This window comes from Diadema antillarum, unplaced genomic scaffold (assembly GCF_040938485.1).
Source record: "Diadema antillarum isolate AM-2024a unplaced genomic scaffold, OU_Dant_1.0 scf00000183, whole genome shotgun sequence".
Taxonomy (NCBI): Eukaryota; Metazoa; Echinodermata; class Echinoidea; order Diadematoida; family Diadematidae; genus Diadema; species Diadema antillarum.
Window position 1 is genome coordinate 863819 of NW_027271072.1, and position 21669 is coordinate 885487.

General features: G+C 35.8%; 1 protein-coding gene across 2 annotated transcripts; it reads right to left on the minus strand.

Annotated features, from left to right (window-relative positions):
* Nucleotides 1-2354: 2354 nt before the first annotated feature.
* Nucleotides 2355-21376, minus strand: LOC139723205 (adipocyte plasma membrane-associated protein-like). Of its 2 annotated transcripts, none has more exons than XM_071634465.1 (10): nucleotides 21244-21376; nucleotides 19235-19370; nucleotides 17690-17794; nucleotides 13052-13167; nucleotides 9325-9420; nucleotides 8628-8741; nucleotides 7423-7597; nucleotides 5461-5595; nucleotides 3932-4124; nucleotides 2355-2741 (listed from the first exon to the last, which is right to left on the minus strand). In XM_071634465.1, exons 2-10 carry the CDS (start codon nucleotides 19342-19344, stop codon nucleotides 2538-2540), a joined length of 1248 nt encoding a protein of 415 aa, XP_071490566.1. In that variant the 5' UTR covers nucleotides 19345-19370; nucleotides 21244-21376; the 3' UTR covers nucleotides 2355-2537. The 2 variants fall into 2 exon arrangements, with proteins under 2 accessions (XP_071490566.1, XP_071490565.1); XM_071634464.1 differs by having other exon boundaries at nucleotides 8628-8744.
* Nucleotides 21377-21669: the final 293 nt, after the last annotated feature.

Genomic DNA, 21669 nt, shown 5'->3' on the forward strand with positions numbered 1-21669 from the left:
AAGGATGCACGATTTGAAAAAAAAAAAACCAACCCCCCCCCAAAAAAAAACAAACACAAAAAACAAACAAACATGAGAGTCAGTGGAGCTGTAATAAAGAAAAGTGCGCAATATCAATTTGCGATCATACTTTCCAATCATAGATAGAAATGAAAATCCGTCAGTGACATTTTATTTTGTCTTTATGTATGCTGCATTTTTAATAAGCAAAATTACCAGCATTACAGTTTCTCTATACCTGTCTCTGTATACTCTTTCAACGTTTTCAGAAAAATGAAATAAAAACTATACACAAAACAACGATAGCACGAGAACAAAAACAGATGTGGATAATAGTACATTCCTTCTCGGTCAATTCTCAATACAATAGTGCTCTATAATAATAGTCACCATAATATTGAATGAACGACACGCTCAATACCTACATACGGGTCGGGTCATCCGGAGGTTTTTTTAACAAAAGTTCTAGCGAACCAGAAGAGATCACTTCCGTGACGTTTTATCAAGGACCTTGACCAAGTCCCTGACCCACCGCACACGTTTCGATCGTGTGCGATATATAATCATTGTGTGCACGTCTTTGTCGTTGACCGACACTGATTTAGTTTTTTTTTTTCCTCCGTGAAAGTCTAGACCTTATCATCACGCCCAGTGATAATTGATATGGCCAAATTCCGACAAAGATGGTTCGATGGCTGTACACGAATCTCCCCCCCCCCCTTATGTGTGTGTGTGTGTGAGTGTATCTATGTATGCATATATATGTATGTATAGGCCTATATGTATATATATAATACTGTAAGATAAAATGTCAAAAAAATGTAAACGCGAAATCGGGTAACATTCTGTCAGTTCGAAAGTAAAGCGAAGCGCGTATTAATTGTGAACTATATGTCAGCGATGAAATAGTACGAGGTTGGCATAATTTTGTTTGACGCGACGAACGTGCACGTGTGTATAATGACTTATGTGGGTGTGTCTGGTGCCATTGCAGGAGATCTATGCACGTCCACACTTTCCATTACTGTACTTTTGTTCAAATTAAATTGGCTGGTATTTTTGTACAAGGGTGTATTTTATATATTTAGGTATTTTACATGTTGTGATTCACGATGTGAGGATAATACCTTTTTTGCGCATTTTTGTTTGTTTCATCTTGATTTTATTGTTGCTATATTCCAGAAGGAATATACGAAACATGATATCTCCTGTCAAAGGAGGTACCTACACTCGAATCATTCTACTTGAATGTTAAGGAATGTATATATCTATATATATATATATATATATATATATATATATATATGTAATATACAGAATTACTCCTGTCAAGGAGTACACTAACAAAATGTGAATGGAATATTTTAGAGAAAAACAGTAACACAACTTCCCATCCTACTCTCAAAAAAAAAGAATGAAGATGTTCACTCTTGAAGGAGTGAATAACAGAAAAGAATGAATTTAGAGTGAAATTGGAGTAAATTTTGACTGAAAATGTTCATTTTCACTCGTTTTAGATGGATCTCAGGGATCACTCGAAGATTTTGGAGTGATCCCTGAGGTCACTCCAAAATGAGTGAAAATGAACATTTTCACTCTAAATTCACTCTTTTCTGTTATTCACTCCTTCAAGAGTGAACATTTTTCTCTCGACTTTTTTAGAGAGTATCGTAACACAAGCAGAAATATTTCGTCCCTTTTCATACTATTTCTTAATCTGCCCTCAGTGATAATACACACAAACATTTTGGTTTTGAGGTACTGCATTCTTTATTTCAATTTCGTTCCATGATAATGAGAATCCACACTTACAATGCAACAATTACACAAACTTACAAACAATGAGTGCTTCCTTAACCAATGATGTTTGATTACATGCATGCATAGAAACAAAGGAAGAATTGCACAAATCTGTAACTTATAGCTAGTGCTAACTATAGCTAGTGCACAGGTGCGCACATGATCATCCAAACAGGAAATAATTATGCGCACTGATGGTTTACTATTTCTCAGGTGTCTAACTCATTAACCTCTTTCATGATGCGTGCGTTGCCCACGTTTAGAGTGGGCTGCGAGATCAGTAAGTTATCAAAATAGATCTATAACGTTTAGAGAGAGAGAATGAAAAAAAAAAACACACACAGAGACGGGGATGAAGACATTATAAACAAGGACCTAATAATGTATGTCTGGCGCAGTTACTATTTTGACAGTGAGTGATAGTATCACAAATTTATTAAAGTTCATAAATCATCAACTGCAATATCATTTCATAGCACTACATCACAATATTGTTAATAATTATGCACGTAGATGACTTGAATAAAAGACTGTCTAGATTTTGACATTTACACAATGTAAATTAACTCACTAAAGTGAAAGTGGCTTAAAATGAAAAGAGAATGATTACACGACAAAAAAAAAATGACAGGCGGAAAAACTAAAATTGTGTGAAAGAAGGAAGTTGGCCCGTACAAAAACAGTGAAACGAATTGCACTCAGGTTCGTTGGTTAACTTGTTGATGTACTTCCAATGTTTATTTCATGTTCAGTTTAACAAGGAATGGCGAAAAGTAGGATCCAAGATAGAGGGTGTCGCCTGTGTCGAGCACCTCGCTCACCGCCTCCACCACTTTCCCGCTCGGGTCATGAAGGCTGCGTACAATGCGACCCATCTGGTCTACCTCAACGATCAAGCCGTACTGTGGCAGGTACGGTACCAGAGGTGTAGGGTCTACGAGCTGCCAATAAGAAGAGAAATGGCGCCATTTAGTCTTACCAATATAATTATGTGACATATCTATACTTTTCAAGCCCCCCCCCCCATTTTTTCTTGGGGGGGGGGGGAGGGGATTTGGAGAACAACATTGGAGAACAACCAGTGATATGCACCTAGAATCACCATAATCTTTAAATCATGTAATTATGATTTTCTGTTTGTATTTTCTTTTGAAATGCCAAATGAATAAATAAATAAATGAATGAATAAATAAATAAATAAATAAATAAATTAGTAAACAAATGAATAAATGAATAATATCAATAATAACAATTGCATGACGTTTCATTTATGTGATGAGGTTTTGCCGTCTAATGAGACGAGGATAGCGTTGACCTTTGGCCTAATGTCCCCTGTATATACGCCTATATGCTGAATGAGTTTGGGAGAAAAGTTACTTTGCTCCCATGATTACCTTTAAAGTGTCCAATGATAACGAACATCAGAATTATACACAAAAGTCACATTTGCTCATTTTCGGGGAAAATTCACGTCTTCCAGTATGACCATTAAGAAGATTATTTGGAAGAATCACAAGAATTGTTATTATACACGTGTACCTTATTCACTCAGAGGAAAACGTGTGGAAAAGGAAAACAGAGTTAGTTAATGTAGCATTTTTAAGTGTGTTCTGAAACCAATCATGTTAAATGAACAAGCAAAAAGAAAAAAAAAAATCCTCCAGAGTAACTAATAAGGTGTCCTGAAAAAATGAGGAAAAAGTACAGGTTGGGAAATGGAGAGTCTTTTCCAATAGTAAGAGACACGAGAAGCTTTACAAACAAACAAACACAGGAAGATATCAAAAAATCTCAGAGAAAACAAACAGAAAATGTTGCTAAGATTGTTATTTCTCATGGCGAAAAATCATGTTTTCGAAGGCATGCTATTTCTGTGTGAACATTATCAACTATTACCTCAGCCACAAGGGTTGTCTTGAATGAACGCAATTAATAAAAGCAATATCCACTGAATTTTTAGCACAGTCATGTTGACAGTATTGCATTTTGCCTCTGCTCTTTCTCCTTGCTGCACTCTTTCTTTCTTTCTTTCTTTTCTCTCTCTCACTCTCTCTTTTTTTTTTTCTTGGGGGGGGGGGAGGGCTATTTCATGACGAGAAGAATGCCACGCATTGAACCCTATATAGGTTACCTTGGCAACCATCTTCCTAAGCCACGGCAGAGGAGCCAGTAGATCCATTTTCATCGGTAACATCCGGGAGTTTGCCAGCGCAAAGGCAATCCAGTATCCGCCACTGCTGCTGGGACTTATGTTGTCGGGCATGCCCGGTAGATTGTCGACGAAAACTTCGGCAGTCCCTTTCTTGGGACCAGTCAAGTGATATCTGTTGAAAGGAAACGAGATAGGCGCCATTTTGTGCGAATATCCCCGATAATGTTCCCTCAACACCTTTCTTATACGGACAGTGCCCACTTTTTTATGCCAGTGTCATTTTGATGGTGGGTTGCAAAATCATACCTGACAACATGTTACACTGAAATGTGGTATATCGAGTTCCTCACAAGTATATCGAACGAAGTGAATATCTATATCTTTCTATATCTATATCTTTCATTTTCAACCGTATTCCTGTTTTCTCCCTTATATCTCTGTTTGTAATAACTATGTCGATTCACTCATAACTCTTGCACTGATATTATTATTACTCATTTTACCTTTTTAATGTGGTTGTCGTTGCCTTCTCTAACTCATCACGTAGATTGTTAGACTTGGTAACCATCAATGTGAATTATAATGTATCATATGCGTATTTTAAAGCACCAAACAGACCAACATGATTAAGTTCCGATTTTAATAGCTCGGAAAAATCTTCTAAAGAGTGGTCTTTTGTTAAGCTCGATGTTTACAACCTTGCTTCCTTCGCAACTTGTCTAGTACACATGGAATGAATTGTATAAAATGAAACACTTTTTTCAAATTCGATTAGCGGTGCCACGTATCAAGACTATATGTCAGAGGAAGAGACAAACATAATGTGTATAACAGATTGAGACACTTCTCGACTTCCATTATCGATGTCACGTAGCGGTGTTTAGAGCGGGAGAAGGGCGAAACGCGTAAACGCACAGTCGACAGATTATCAGGATTGATATGGATCCACGGATGTGAGGAGGAGGTATGCTATAAGTGGCCAGCTTTTGAGTACACATCAAACTGGAATAGCTCCCGGCTTCTCTTCAAGACTACGCTACCGCTCTTCCTTGACCCCCCCCCCCCCCCCGCCATTTTCTTTATTTGTCAGATGGATGGATTTCCATTTAGATGATGCGAAGTATTGATGTCAAATCCTTGTTAAATGCTGCATTTCCTGTACCGCAGATGCTAGAGAGATTACTTTTCCAGTTATTTCCTATTTGGACTACGTCTTTCCCGCTACTCTGAGGAAAAGCACAACCCAAAAGGGTTTGTATCATGAAAGGGGGGGGGGGGGGGTGGCATGATTGGCTTCTTTTGATGAAAACAGCAACAACAACAACAACAACAACAATAAAACCCCAACAAAACCCGGTGTTTGCGCGAGTGCCCTTTCAAATTCAGGGAACATGCTTCAGAGGGGGAACCATTTCTTTCTCATAAATCACCGTGACAGCTCACATTACTGCTCGACTTGAATTTGCCCATAATCCATGAAGATGATGGGGGCGGAAATGAAGGCTTACTTCATGACACGGTATCTGATGGATTCCGCGATGAGCAGAAAATCTTCGTTGGGAGAGAGCTGAATACCGTTCGGGGAATACAACCCTTCGTACACGACGCCACTCTCCTTGTTGTCCGGGTTGTACCAGAGCAACCTGTTGAAATAAAAAATAAAGTTAAAAACGAGGTATAAACAGTTACGACGAAAATTACTAATTACACTCGACTTATGCAGGTACTTATCATGGCAATTCCGACGTTGAAAACCAGGATAAGACTATAAAATGAGAGTTGCATGCATTTTGTCACAATATCAACGTCAAGTCTTCAAAGCTCAACGAACTTTTCTCCTCCCCTTATCTAGCGAATTGCATGATGTTATGCTCGTCTTCTCCATAGCACGAAATGATTGTCTGCACTGCCTTATATCATTCTTTAGTTTTATATAAAATGATGTTAATATAATGCATTCATAACATTATAAATATAATTATATACAGTACATGTATAATACACATTCGTATAACATACCATATAGATGCGAATATTAATATTGTATATATAACATCACAATTATGGTATGATTATGTATTAGTTGTATATATATATATATGATATATATATATATATATATATATATATACATAATATATTAGTTGCTATATAGTTATCTGTGAAAATTCATTAGCACTGTCATCCTTGACGAAGGGGGAGGCCCCCGAAAATTCGGATTTTGAATTAAAAATCAAGGCAATTGGCTTTTAATGCATTCCTCTATTGTGACATTATTATTGCTATATATATATATATATATATATATATATATATATATATATATATATGTGTGTGTATGTGGATGGGTCGATATATACACTCATCAAAAAAAGAAAGTAAACACTTTTTCCAGTTAATATTTTTCATAGGGTCATTGTGTCATATACCATATTAAAGATGATTTAATTGGCTATCAACCTGGTAGGTTTATACAAAGGGAAACTTTACGCATGAGTGAACACATTCATTTTTGTCCTCCAAGGCAGAAAAGTAAAAATTGCAAAAAACTGACATATTGAAATTCATTTGCAAATGCCCTCCAACAGTCCAAGATAGCAATGATGACAAAATACCAATTAAACGCAATGAGAGACATGAATGAAATAGCAGAAATAAGTTTTCGTTCACTCGTTTCTCTTTATATTCTGAAACAAACACAAAGTGGGGATACTGAAGGTGGAACATAAGATTGCTTTTTGTCAATTCAAACCTTAAATGACTTGGGGAGCAAGCCGCAAAGGTGATAAAATGGACAGAATTTCTTTATTTTACCTTTTAATTAAGGAATTTAATGATGCATGAAACAAATTTAGGAACCAAATATTATTTCAAATTATCTTGATTTGGAATAACGCTTCATACTTAACCTTCTTTGTTACCATTACTTTTTCTTTTATGTCTTTTGACTATGAATTTGACAGAAGATTCTTCAATTTCTTCCATTATTTTTTGTCTTTCTTTATCTTTGGAGGGTTACAGAGACATTATAGAGATCATAGGTTGAGTTTTGCAAATTGATTTGCATTTTTATTGTGTTGAATTTGTCTTTTGCTCTCACTGTTATATGGAAGAGCATACACGCTTGAATAACAACTTGTCCATTTTTGCAATTTTTACTTTTGTGCCTTGGAAGAGAAAAACGAATGTGTTCACTCATGCGTAAAGTTTCCCTTTTTATTGACCTATTGGGTTTATAGCCAACTGAATTACCTTTAACATGGTATATAAAACACCATTATTTGCCAAATAGTCTATGAGAAAGATGAACTCGAAAAAGTGTTTACTTTCTTTTTTTGCTGAGTGTATATATATATACTGGTACATATAACAAGTATCATAATTATATTCGTTGCTTGGAAGGATCTAAAATCTGTTGAGATGCTACAGCAGAATATAAGAGATGATATACAAAAATGTCATTATCTCACCTTCCGGATGCCTTGTTTTCTAAAGCCATGAGGCCGTACTCAGTCATATGCCACTTGTAGCTTGTGTCGGAGAGGAGAAATGTGCCGTTTGCAAGTCTCTCGAAGTCATTGGCGAATTTCATGGTATGCCCGCCATAAACCTTCTGCGTTGACAACAGCTGAAAGGGTTGCTTCACTTTAAGTGATTGACAATTAGAATTATTACAGCAATGCACGTTTTAGCTATGAGTTACATACAAGGTGATTCATCTTGTCATGTTATATACATGTACATAGTATTTCATTTAATTTCATTCGCTTGATTTCATTTTCAACAACAAAAAGATATGAATGTACAAGACACATTGTCACGGAAATAAAAAATGCAATACAGGGCCTCCATATTCTACATAATAATGTCGAAATAATAAACACACATTGTGAAACCTATAGATGCATGATATTTACTTAATAATGTTGAAAATTTTGAAATCAAGAAGCTGAAAAGTACAAATCGTCAGTAATGTAGCTTCGTTGCACAAAATTATGATCCAAGTACATGTATGTCAAAAATTAATAATCATTTATTGGCAAGAAGCCCTGTATCATAAGTATATCATGATGGAGAAAAAAAGAGAAGAACTTTGTTGTACTCGTCATTCTTTATACACTTTTTCATCAAATTCCGTCTCAGATTCATAAGTTATCATAAGCTAGTAAGTTACGACATCATATCAAATTTACAGATAGAGTTAAACCGAGGCACACGTATGAACGGCGAACAACACGTGAGAGAGAAACGAACTGAAATTTGTAACACTACAAGTCTTGTTATACGATCCTCAGTAAGTCGTTAGGTAATGTTCTAAAATATCATTGCCTCATTAGAGAACTCACGAGAAAATTCATGATGTACATCCTGCTCATTAAGACGACCGCGCACACAATTAGTCATGCATGTTATATCACGCACTCCATCCTTCATTATTATATAAACATACAAACATGATTGTATAGTGTACCCTATATAGAGCCTGTTATGATTAGTATGAATAATCAAAATAGATGACAAGATTATGCGTACATCTATCCATATATCCCCAGCCCTCCTCCCCTCTCTCGTTCTATCAAGATAATAGTTCATTGAATATTATATACATAATCCTGTTCACTTTTGAAATATAATTTTTGAAAAAAGCTCAGAGCGTCCATTATTGAGCTTGTACCTCCCGTCTGGTCAACTTGGTAGAGTCCTAAGAACGCGTCAATGACGTGAAGTTTGTCCTCGACGAATCTCGTCCCCAACGGCCTACCGCATGTTTTCTCGTCCCCACCATTTGCTGCTTTACAATGAGATATGTAAGATGCATCAGGTGTTAGGCGAAACAGATAGGTATACAATGATCTCTTTGTCTCTGGACTGCATGCATTATTACTCTTTATTCATAATAAATGGAAGATCGTCAAACTGGAGCACTGTCGGACATATTATAATTATATTGATATACTTACGTAAGTTACATAAGTTACGCATTATGGACATAGAATTTTACAAGACTTTCAGTTCGGATAAGAAACGGCATCTTCATTATCACTGTGTTTTTTTAATTTTTCTCTTTTCGTTCACGCACAGTGTCTGACTCCATTATACAAATTGAGTAAGAATATTATGATCCAGATGTAAATCGTGTCTCAAGACTATACGTATTGTTTTGAGTGTGTGTGTGTGTTTGTGTGTGTAAATACATTTAGTAAATAATTGATTTTAGACTATTATTTCATACTTTTAGTTGATATCAATATGAAGAAACGCTATCAAAATACCCCAGATAAGGTACGATTACCGCATGGATAGAGACAAATTCAGTGGGGTTTTTTCTCTCTTTTTACATCCGCAAAACCGTCAACAAAACGAGAAATCACCGCATGCCGAGCCGCCTAGCCTTGCAATGACTCTGACGTCTTCATCATTTGATATCTCGACCACTTTTCCATCCATCGTGCCCGTGTAGATGCGACCTGAAATTGCAAACATGGGAGATGGAACCACTTGAAATCAACCTGTTGTCACGCGCATTGGCAGTGTAGTCAATGGCGAAATAACCATTAACATTAGAATTATCGCCCATATTGGGTTTCATCATGTTCGAAAGTAATATTATGTATACGCACGTCAGAATCTCACGAGAGTACGGAAGCTTTAAAGTGCCATTCGACTCGGAGACTTGGCGAGATAATTTATCTTGTCAAGTCAACATAATAGCTCTATCATGTCGACTTATCAACTTTATAAGTTGACATGGAGACAAAAATTATCATGTCAAGTCGATTTCTAAAAATTTAAATGTCGTCATGGCAACATAACATATCTTGCCAAATCGACATCTAAAAAGTTACATGTCGTCATGGTGTGATAATGTATCTTGCCAAGTCGACATCTAAAAGTTACATGTCATCATGGTGACATAATGTATTTTGCCAAGTCGACATCTAAAAAGTTACATGTCGTCATGGTGACATAATGTATCTTGCCAAGTCGACATCTAAAAAGTTACATGTCATCATGGTGCATAAGGTATCTTGCCAAGTCGACATCTGAAAAAGTTACATGTCGTCATGCCTACATAACGTATCTTGCCAAGTCGACATCTGAAAAGTTACATGTCATCATGGTGACATAAGTTATCTATCCAAGCTGATATCTAAAAAGTTACATGTCGTCATGCGTGACATAAGGTTTTCTTTCTTGTTTTGCTTAAAAAGAGAAAAATTAAATGTACTGGATCAGAAATTTAAGTGTAGAAATAGGGATCTTCTCTGCTGCACATACCCACCACACATTATACTGAGTGCCCTCCCTAGGGGTGCCTGAGGCATTATTTTTTATCTTTTTTTATTTATTTATCTTTTTTTTGGGGGGGGTCGTCGATCTTTCTGTTCATTTGTCCTGTCTTTTGTAGTTGCGATAACTAAAGAAATGTGTTTGGATGGATCAACTTCAGACTTGGGTCCTGTATGCATTTAGGAATAATGATCTGATCAGGTTTCTGGATTGGGTGATTCCATGTCAATTCACCCAATGGGTTAAATCGCACCATTTCAGAATTTGTTCAAATTTGGTATGTAGGTTATTTGTAATGGCCCAATGCAACAGAATTTTTTTGAGCGCAGTCCGACGCACAGTTTTCGCGTGAGGACACACCCATTTTGGGCAATTTCAGCGAAAATGGGCGTGACATCCCAGTTTTAAATGACCACAGCTCAGTATTAAACCAATGGGCCAAATTCAATAAAAATGGTATCATTGGAAAGGGAATAGAATGAACTTTCAGAAAAATATGTTATTTTTTATGTTGGGGCAATTTAATGAGTGATTACCTTTTGACGTTTGCTTCAACCTTGAATTTCACCTTGTGGATCACGCGACCTTGAGTCAATTTTTAAATATGTGGATCCCTGACATTATTTCTACAAAATATTAAAAGACTGGAGGTGTATTTTTTTTCTAGCACCTATCAAATACCTACAGGAGAAATTTTCAATGCAGTCTCACAATAGCTAACTGTGTATTGTGATTATGTATTCATGTGTATACTAGGTGTTAAAAAAACATTTGACACTTTTGTTTGTTAATAACTCAAAAGTTATAACTCGTATTGGACTGAGGTTTTCAAAGTGTAAAACTGAATGATGTCAAATTTATTTGGAATAAGTTTTGTAAAGTTTACTTCTTTAATATTCTTGAAATAATGTTCTGAATATTTAATTAGATTTTCACTTTTTGAAAAATCAAGGCCAAAAAATCTGTGTGAGTCAGTAATTTAGAGCACAACAATGGCCATTGTGCACTGCAGCTAAAATTCCAGAGCACCTCTTTTAGCGCAGTCATGAATCATTAATGACACTGGATAGCAAAAGGTTGGCAGAAAATGACGGGTGCAATACACAGTGGCAATTGTTGTGTTTTGAATGAATCACAGAAACATACAGATTTTGTGGTCTCATTTTTCAAAAAGTGCAATCCTAATTAAATATTCCGAGCATTATTTTAAGACATTAACGAAGTAAATTTCACAAAACTTATTCCAAATAAATATGACATCTTTCAATTTTACAATTTCAAAACCCCAGCTGGATACAAGTTAACACTTTTGAGTTATCTTTTTTTGACACCTAGTACATCATAAATCTATAGTGAACATCTATAGACTTTATGTTGTATAAGCATGAATACATAATCAATATACACAGTTAGCTATGTGTGGGACTGCAATGAAATTTTTTTTTGCTGAAGGTATACCAACTTTGATAGGGGCTAGAAAACAAACAAAAAATAATACACCTCCAGTTTTTGTCGACCCCACTGGAGGTGAAGGTTGACTAAGGGATCGTCTGCGGCGTCTGTCCGTCCGTCCGTCCGTGGACTTGGCAAGATACCTTATGCACCATGATGACATGTAACTTTTTAGATGTCGACTTGGCAAGATAGGTTATGTCACCATAACGACATGTAACTTTTAAGATGTCGACTTGGCAAGATACATTATGTCACCATGATGACATGTAACTTTTTAGATGTCGACTTGGCAAGATACATTATCACACCATGACGACATGTAACTTTTTAGATGTCGACTTGGCAAGATATATTATGTTGCCATGACGACATTTAAAGATTTAGAAATCGACTTGACATGATAATTTTTTGTCTCCATGTCAACTTATAAAGTTGATAAGTCGACATGATAGAGCTATTATGATGACTTGACAAGATAAATTATCTCGCCAAGTCTCCAAGTCGAATGGCACTTTAAAGCTTCCGTACGAGAGTTTAATTTAGAACATCAAGAACTCATGTGTGCCATATCCGCCCATATATCTTTACTATATCTATGTATGTGGGTGTTGCGTGCGTGTGTGTGTGTGTGTCTGTGTGTATGTATGTATGTCTGTCTGTAATCATGTTTTGCGAAAAAAAAAATATAAAAACTTTCCGATCGCAATATATTATGAAGGTGACGTGCGTGTGTGTGTGGGACACGGGCTTTTGCACTACAGTATAATAATATACAGAGGAAATCTACACTGGGCTTGGTCTAAGGGGAAAATCAGCCAAGCGCTTATGCTATAGTTTGTAATCCTGTGGCGAGTTAATACACCTATATCTATCAGAGAAGAGCAATCATAAGTACTCGGACCAAAGAGGGACTGAATTCAGTGCAAGGATTGACATGGCATGGTTTACAAGTCTTGTCATGGAAGCTCTGAAACAAAAATCGTTATAACAATTTAATGAAGAGATCTTATGATTATAGTCTTATAACACTCTGGGTGGGTTCTTCAGTGTTAGCGCTGCTCATCCAGACGGGCCTTAACCATATCCTATACACTATCATCACCAAAGCACTGCCTGATACCCTGTTACTATACATCAGGGGTGAGGGGGAAACTGTTGATGAAACACTAATTCCAGGAACTTGAATACACGCCACTACAAAAGGCATGAACGATCTTATAATTTTAATGCATAATAACACAATGGATCTCTCGAGCCGTAAGTTATATGCAATGAGCAATCATTCGGGCTGTCACGTACTACTAGTATGTATAGGATATGGATCTTCCTGTATACCTGTGTATATAGACTTACCATCTTTTAGTGCCATTGACTCTGGTCCGATAATTTTCCCTTCAGCAATTCTTCTTCCTTTCTGGAGGTCCGTGTTCACCGCAAGGGGTCCCGACCATGGCCTTGGTGGTGGTAATCTTAATAGGGATACGATAGAAAGAAGAGATTCAGGAAATATGACCTTTGCTCATGAGCACGATCAATCAAATTCAAAATAATTCAACTCATTTTATCTATATTCTCTTCCTTAAATAATATCCGGAAAGCGCGACTATTATTGTATCCGTATAAATATCGTATTAAAAGGATTACAATATAAACTAGAGATTGTAATTTGTCATTACTGACAAATTAAGGTGATCCGATTTTTTTTTCATCAATGATTCGAGTCCAGGGCCCCGTTGCTAGAAACTTTGCGTTTAAACGCAACTCCAAAAATCAAACGCAAGTTGCGATCAAACGCAAGTCTCTTCTAGCAACAGCGCGCAAGTATCCTACGCAAGTTGCGTGAGATACTTGCGTAGGATGTGAGTTGCGTTTAAACGCAATTTGAGTTTCTTGCAACGGGGCCCTGATCGCAATAGGCATGACCATACAGGTTTCGTCTGTTGTTAAAAACGTTGGCCGTGTGATGTTTGAATTCTCGTTTAGAAAAGGGGGTCGTATCTGCCATCTTTGGTACCAAATTCCGTATACACTAGATAACGAAGATACAACAACAAATACATATGACCTTTGACCCACCTTTACACTCCCAAGATGGCATCTGAGGAAAAAGTGGTTATTTTGTGAAATGATTCTTGCGACATCGTCTATAGGCCTACGTGTGCAAAATATGAGAAAGATAGGACAGGTATTCGCCAAGATACAAGATGAAACATTTATGACCTTTGACCCTAATTTACATACCCAAGATGTTGTCCGATCAAGTAGTTGTTATTTTATGAAATAATGTACGTGACATGAACTAAACATGTGCAGAATATGGGGGTGATAGGGCGTGTTTTTCTTGAGTTATTGCAAAGAAAGTTGCAGAAAGAAAGAAATATCTCAATACATAGAAGATAAGCTTTAATTTCAACCAAGTTTTTTATCGTGATCCCGACATCGTATGAAAAAACAAAATCTAATTTAACGATAGCGCAAAGTCTCAGCTACAACATATTAAAATCTGGGAGAAATTCACCGAAGGGTAAGTGAGCTAGTGCTCAATAAAGACAATCATGTCAATTTTCACATTTAAAAAAATTCCCTCCCATAGAGATAACACGTCATAACGAAGATACAAAAAGAAGTACATATGACCTTTGACCTCAATTTGCACACACAAGATGGCATCTGAGTAAAAAGTAGTTATTTTGTGAAATGATCTTTGTAACATGGTCTTTGCGTTTGCAAAATATGGGAAAGATAGGACATGTATTCACTAAGATACAGGATGAAACACTTATGACCTTTGACCCTAATTAACATACCCAAGATGGTGTCCGATCAAGTAGTTGTTATTTTATGAAATAATGTACGTGACATGAACTAAACATGTGCAGAATATGGGGGTGATAGGGCGTGTTTTTCTTGAGTTATTGCAAAGAAAGTTGCAGAAAGAAAGAACTATCTCAATACATCGAAGATAAGCCTGAATTTCAACCAAAATTTTTGACGTGATCCCGACATCGTATGAAAAAACGAAGGGCATCTTAACGGTAGCGTAAAGTCTCAGCTACAACATATCAAAATCTGGGAGAAATTTACCGAAGGGTAAGTGAGCTAGTGCTCGATAAAGATAGTCATGTCAATTTTCATTTCCAGAAAAACTGCACTCCCATAGAGATAACACGTAAACTGGTCAAATTTGACAAGGTTACTTTAAATCCATTTTTACGAAGTGATACCGTTATCCAATCAAAATTTTGTAAATTTATGTTTGAAAGAACATTAAATAAGCTACATTATACTGAAATCTGGGTGAAAATTGACAAAGGACTAGTGAGATACGCTCGAATGAACTTGAAATTTGATGACGTCATTTTGAAAATTTACTTTTTTTACTTTATTAAGAAATTTGATATCTTTTAATCATTTTGTCAGCATTGCCACGCCATGAAATGACATGTACAACTCATCAGGTTTTAAAATATGTAAAGAAAATGGGGGGTCACCGTCCATCCTGACGAGTAAAATCGAATTTAAAATTAGCAGTTTTTTGGCATAGTTGCACTGTATATCGCCATTGACGCGCGCGCGGAATTTCAACTTTGACGGGCCCGTATGACGTCATATTGAGTCGCATTGATTTGAAACTTGGTATAAATATTCCTTAACATTTCAGACATCCGATCAAAGTGAAAAAAATGGAAATTTCAATTGCATATGAGCTGTGCGTGCGTATATGCGCGCGCGCGTACGCGTCCGTCCGATTTTTTCAATTTTTCAAAAAATGCTTTAAATGGTCTGAAACGCGTGCAAAAAAATTTTGAGCTCGATTGGAGCATACAAATATTTCAACGCGCGCGTACGCGCACGTTTTAAGAGAAAATATGAATTTTGAGAACATGAGTAGAATGCGCATAATTTGAAATATATATGACGTAAATTTCATTGAAAAATTTCATTCCATTAATGAGATATGATTGAGAATGTGTTTTCATATAATGACGTCATAGTGACGTCACGGTCGACTGATCACAATGATACATTAGATTTGTCGTCTTTGGGACATGATGCATACATGGTATAATTTTGAAATTGATAGGCAGCGGACTTTCTGAGCTAACCTCTGCACAACTTTTGCGGAGAAATAAAGAAACAAAGAAGAAGAAAGAATCCGTACAGATACAGAAGGTGATCCGAAGGATACTCGGATCACCTAAATATATTTTATATAAGATAAAAGTATTACAAAGCATACCATTTTAAGAGGAAATCAAAGTTTATTTGATGAAAATCAGGTTTGGAATGACTGAAACACCCAAAAACAAAGTAAAACAAAGCGATCGTAGTAAAATGTGGGTCCCAAACTTTATTAGAATCGCTCTGTTTTGGATATCTCACCCATTTCAAAACCAATTTTCATCAAATAAATGTTGAATTCCTCGTGGAATTACATGCTCTTTCATATATTTCATGAGAGGTTTCTTATCATCTCACCAAAAAATGTTAGAAACCTGAAATTAGGTCTCAACCAAGACTATATCATCCCTTTAGTGTATGAATAGGAGTAGCGTTTTGTCGTTATAATGATACTGACAACAACACTACTAATGATAATATAAATAGTAATAAAAATTGTTACCGTTATCATTATCTTTATCATAACACCTTTTAATCATTATCATCATGATTACTCTTATCATCATTTTCAATGTTATCAGTATCTTATCCATTACTAAATTGTCTTATTCTTGGTTATGATCATCACAGTTATCATTGCAGTGAATGTTGTTGTAATATAAGTTATATTTTAATGGAAAAAAAAAACTTTGTTTTTTGAAGAATGGCACAAGAAAGGTATCTTGACACTTAATGATGTAGTTGAAAGTGGATGTTTTAAATCCCATGAGTTAATTTGTTGTGTTCTCAATTCTGATAATATTTATTAGTGGATTTTAAGTATTCCAAACTTAAAAAGGCAATTCCAAAGATATGGGTGAAACGTATATCAGAATTGGATAAACGTGAAAACGTTCATAAAGATCATGATATTGATTTATATGTAATAAAGGACAATAATTATATCAGATTATCTGAAACAACATCGAAACAATTTCATAATTTGTTATGTGAGAGCAAGAAAAGTGATTTAACTATAGTGTTATATTGGAAAGAGAGATTTGATCTGAATACTGATTTTAATTGGAATACTGTTTTGAAACAAAGATTTCGAAAACTAAGGAACAAAAAAAGGAAAGCAATGCTACATCAAGACATTACATTGTATTTTACCTTATAGATATAATCTTTTCAAATGGAAAATCGTAAGTGACAATTTATGTATATACATTTTGTTATGAAACAGAAACTTTTAGTCATGTTCTCTTGGAGTGTCCTAAAAGTGTCTATGTTTTGGAAAATATCACTGATTTTATTCAGGTCGCTTTTAGAGAAACAAGTTTATCAAATGAGAAACTATTGATTATTGGAGTGGAATCAAAGAGTCCAAATGCAATGAATATAAACAAAATATTGATAATATATGCCCAGTATGCAATCTATAAACAATGCATGATGCATTTATTTCAAGGTCATTCATAAATACAATAGTTTGAAAATATGGATTAGTTTTAGAAATTAAATACTGTTAAATAATGTTTCTGAGATTACACCAAACATGATGAGATCATTTAACCAATGAAGAATGTGTATTTGTCTGAGTATGTGCCCATTCAAATTTATTGTTTAAAAATTTCGCTTGATGTATAGTTTTGGAAATGAATGCAATAAAGTGCCTCTGTATAGGAACAAAAAAATAATTGCAATAAATTGTTATATATTTTGCTATGGTTTCTCTGCCTCTTCTCTAAACTTCGAACCGATAACTATAATCACTCTGCCTTCCACTCAGAGGATGGGGCATTGTCGTAAATGTATTCATGTGAGGTTGTGAGGGTCTGGTAATTGGTAATTCCTACCACATGACTTTTTTTTCGAGACTCTTCATACCTGAATGCTTCCGGGTCAACAGGTGAAGACTTGAGAGTAAGAAAGAAGACCAAGCTAAGACCAGCGATGGCTGACATGTAGAGCAACTTGTTGCAACATCCTGCTCTGCATGAGAATGTTAATCAGGGAACGGGTATTATAATTGTGACATTGAATGGTCTATATAAACTGCATGGTCGATGGTTGGCCATTAATATATGCAATCACGTGACTAATGCAGCGAGGATCAAAATCGTTATACGAGTACTATAACTGACATCACGTCAGGTAATTCAAACATTTGACTGGCTACCGACGGGGCTAGGATGAAAATATATATGTATTTGATGTGTATTTATGTAGAGCATAACATGTCTTGTCTATCATTGTAATAAAACACTTGAAAGTCCCTTATTGGGAGTCATATATCCCCCGACAATATACATATATATATATATATATATATATATATATATATAATTATATATATATTATCTCAGCGCTGCACGCTTCACAAAAAATATAACTCCCACGGTCAGGTCAGGTGTTACAATATACTCCTCTATAAAGGCAATAATTATCTGCATGATATTATACAGATATTACCTTTTTAGATGTGTGAAAGAACATTTGACATGTCTTGTCTATCATTGTAATAAAACACTTGAAAGTCCCTTATTGGGAGTTATATATCCCCCGACAATATATGTATATATATATATAATTCTCTCTCTCTCTCTCTCTCTCTCTCTCTATATATATATATATATATATATATATATATATATAATTATATATATATATATATATATAATTATATATATATATATATATATATATATATATATATATAATTATATATATATATATATATATATATATATATATATATATATATCAGCGCTGCACGCTTCAGAAAAAAATATAACTCCCGCGGTCATGTCAGGTGTTAAATACTCCTCTATAAAGGCAATATCTGCAGATGATCTTAAACAGATATGTTACCTTTGTAGATGTGTGAAAGAACATTTTGATATCCCGCGTGAGTGATATTTTCCCCGAGCGCTAAAGAAAGAGAAAATAATTGTCTCAAGGAAGAAACATAACTCCCAAGGGAGCTGTCAAGTCTGATACTAAAGGGTCTATCGATAGACAAGGTAATACTCTTTGTTTATTGTATGATCTACGTGAATACGAGTCTAATACTATATAGGGCCTATCGATAGACAAGGTAATACTCTTTGTTTATTGTATGATCTACATGAGTACACATCATTTCATCCTAACATCGTTGGCAGCTAGTCAAATTCTCGAATTATATTGCCTGACGTGACGTCACTTCCAGCAACATAAGTCACGTTATTGCATTGATATTATGACCAATCAACGTACCAGTATTTATGTAATATGGGACATTTATCACTATCATTAACTGTTATCATCGGCATTGTTCACTGGCATGTTGTATGTCTTTTAAAGTGATTATCCTCATCACGCTTATACTTTCTTGAATTATAAATTCCTAAAAGAAATAAACGTAGAACTATACTTCTGTGGAGGACTAACATGACGCCTGTACGTTGTCCTTTATCTTCACGGACGCTCTTCTCGACCTTCTGTTCCCCTCGTCCACCTTCCCGCCTTCCCCTGTGACGGGTCCCTTGTTGGCGTTGCATCTTGGTCCGGATGTGGGTCTATAACACTGAAAGATGATGAGAGCAATGAAAAGAGATAATACAATTTGTGATTTTAAACAAAATATGAACTTTCTGCAGGTATAATGTATCAATAGCTCTCTCCGCGAGCATGTGACATGTATGGGAAGGAAAATATGCATGAGGGGGGAAAAGCACTACATTAAAAACACTGACGTCACGGATGATTATGTTACAAAAAGTTTTCTTTATGTATAGATGACGACATAAGATAACCAAAAACATGGACCGAAATGGCCATTTTATTTCTTGCAATGATGATGATAATGATAATAATAATAATAATAATAATAATAATAATAATAATAATAATAATAATAAAACGAGTCTGCGTATATATCACAGTTCACTAGTTCATTTCTGATGTGATGTCGGGGCCCCGTTTGTGCGTTCGTGCGTGTGTATTAGTGCGTGGGGGAGGGGGGGGGGACTCCCACTAAGGCATACTTGTAAACTAAAAAGCCTTGGATTGGTATATTATCGGTCCTGGCAACTTCGTTTAGTTAAAAAACGGAAATCTTACATAATCAGATAAAAATACATTATCAGATTACTACAATAAATACCAAGGAGGAAATTAAGCGAAAAAGAGCTTTAAAAGCTTCGCAGCGAGTGGCCCTTTAAGTCCATGTTTCCGGTCCTCATTGTGACATGGTGGTACGGGCAGAATTGTATAAATTTGTTATCATAGTTACATTGCCACAAGAGGGGGCACTTGCCTTGTCCATGGTTCAATCCACTCACTTCGCATCGCAATCTGTACACAATATGCAGACGTCATTATCTATCATAAGACTATCATGACTATGATCTCCAATACGACTACATTATTACGATCAATTGATACCTGCATCAACTTCTAAATTTTTATTGGCGCGTACGAAATGGGATGTAGCCACCCCCCCCCCCCTAAAAAAAAAAAAAAATAAATAAATAAATAAACAGCGAGGATGAGCAAAATGATCTATACACGATGTGATTATAAAGACACCGGCCGAAGGAAACAATGACCATTCCCCACGTCAATTAAATTATGAAAAGTTGTCTAAAGATAGAAGCATTACAAACAAATACAAATACACGCATACACACAAATATTATTCATATACCTGTACAGTCATATCTGCCCTGTAGTGATCATCTGTCTATAACGACCACTTGCTGCTAGCGACAACATGGAAAAACTGCCCATAACGACGATATCTTTCAGAGATGCCATAATTATTACCCACTCACATTGTCCCCGGATATCTATTTTTCTTAATTTTTATTAAACATTTTCCGAATAGTCCATCCAAAGCGCGAAATTCAATTCAAGGCAAAATCCCTCGTCTGAGAGGGGGAGTACATGCATATATACAAGTATATACGATAATCATATTTACATGCACGTTACACAGACGCCTTCAGGTAGAGTAATTTGCTATACAAGCACATACATACGTCTCTGTAGTATATCAAGTGGTAATTCCAACCACAGTAAGGGCTATATGTCACGTGGACTTGCAACATTTTTAATGAGATTAGGGTGTCACGAGCTGTACACCTAGGGCACCAAAGCTAAAATATTACATACCAGACTTCAGACAGTAGGTGATAATTGCAGTAGGCCTAATGGGACTGGACTGTCGGGAGACTACGAAAGAGTTTATATTAGAACAGCATAGGTCCATGATTAGAACGACATTTGGTGTTATCCCATGCGATATACTCCGGCTGACAACATAACTATAGGCATAAAGTCTTTACCCACGACCAGATACTGATACACTACCATACAATATTAGCAGTGAAGCCTATTACTTACTTCTAAAAACCTAATTACTCAAGCATCACGAAGGTTGTTTTCATGCAGCTTACCTTGAGGCACTTCAGTGTTTCTACAATCTACTTCTGATCCTTGACGAGCAGCTAATTACAACCATGCTGCATATACCCAGGGAGGTACGTGAGTATATACTGCACCCTACTCAATGATATCATCGAGGGGCTATATCATTCTCGTTTGCTACTGCCGTTAACGGCTATAAATTGCTATGTCATTTTGCACACCGTTTAGGTCTCGGGAAAAGCAAATATTTGACATTGATAATCCATCCGTTTTTTGTTTGTTTTTTTTTTTTTAAAGCAGTATTTAAGGTGGCATGATCGCACGCCTTTGATACCTTTATCTGTTTATCATGCTTTGCTGCACACATTTATACACACACACGCACACACGCAAACACACACAGACACACGGCACACACTCAAACACACGCTCTGATCGATGTTGTTTATAGATTA

What these genes read in the sequence shown, in the direction of transcription:
- LOC139723205 (XM_071634464.1), bottom strand. Translation starts at nt 19,344, where the DNA reads ATGCAACGCCAACAAGGGACCCGTCACAGGGGAAGGCGGGAAGGTGGA. An exon ending in GGACAACGTACAGGCGTCAT is followed by an intron (nt 17,795 to 19,234) that starts GTTAGTCCTCCA and finishes ATTCTCATGCAG; the next exon opens with AGCAGGATGTTGCAACAAGT. An exon ending in TTAGGAAGATGGTTGCCAAG is followed by an intron (nt 2,742 to 3,931) that starts GTAACCTATATA and finishes TCTTATTGGCAG; the next exon opens with CTCGTAGACCCTACACCTCT.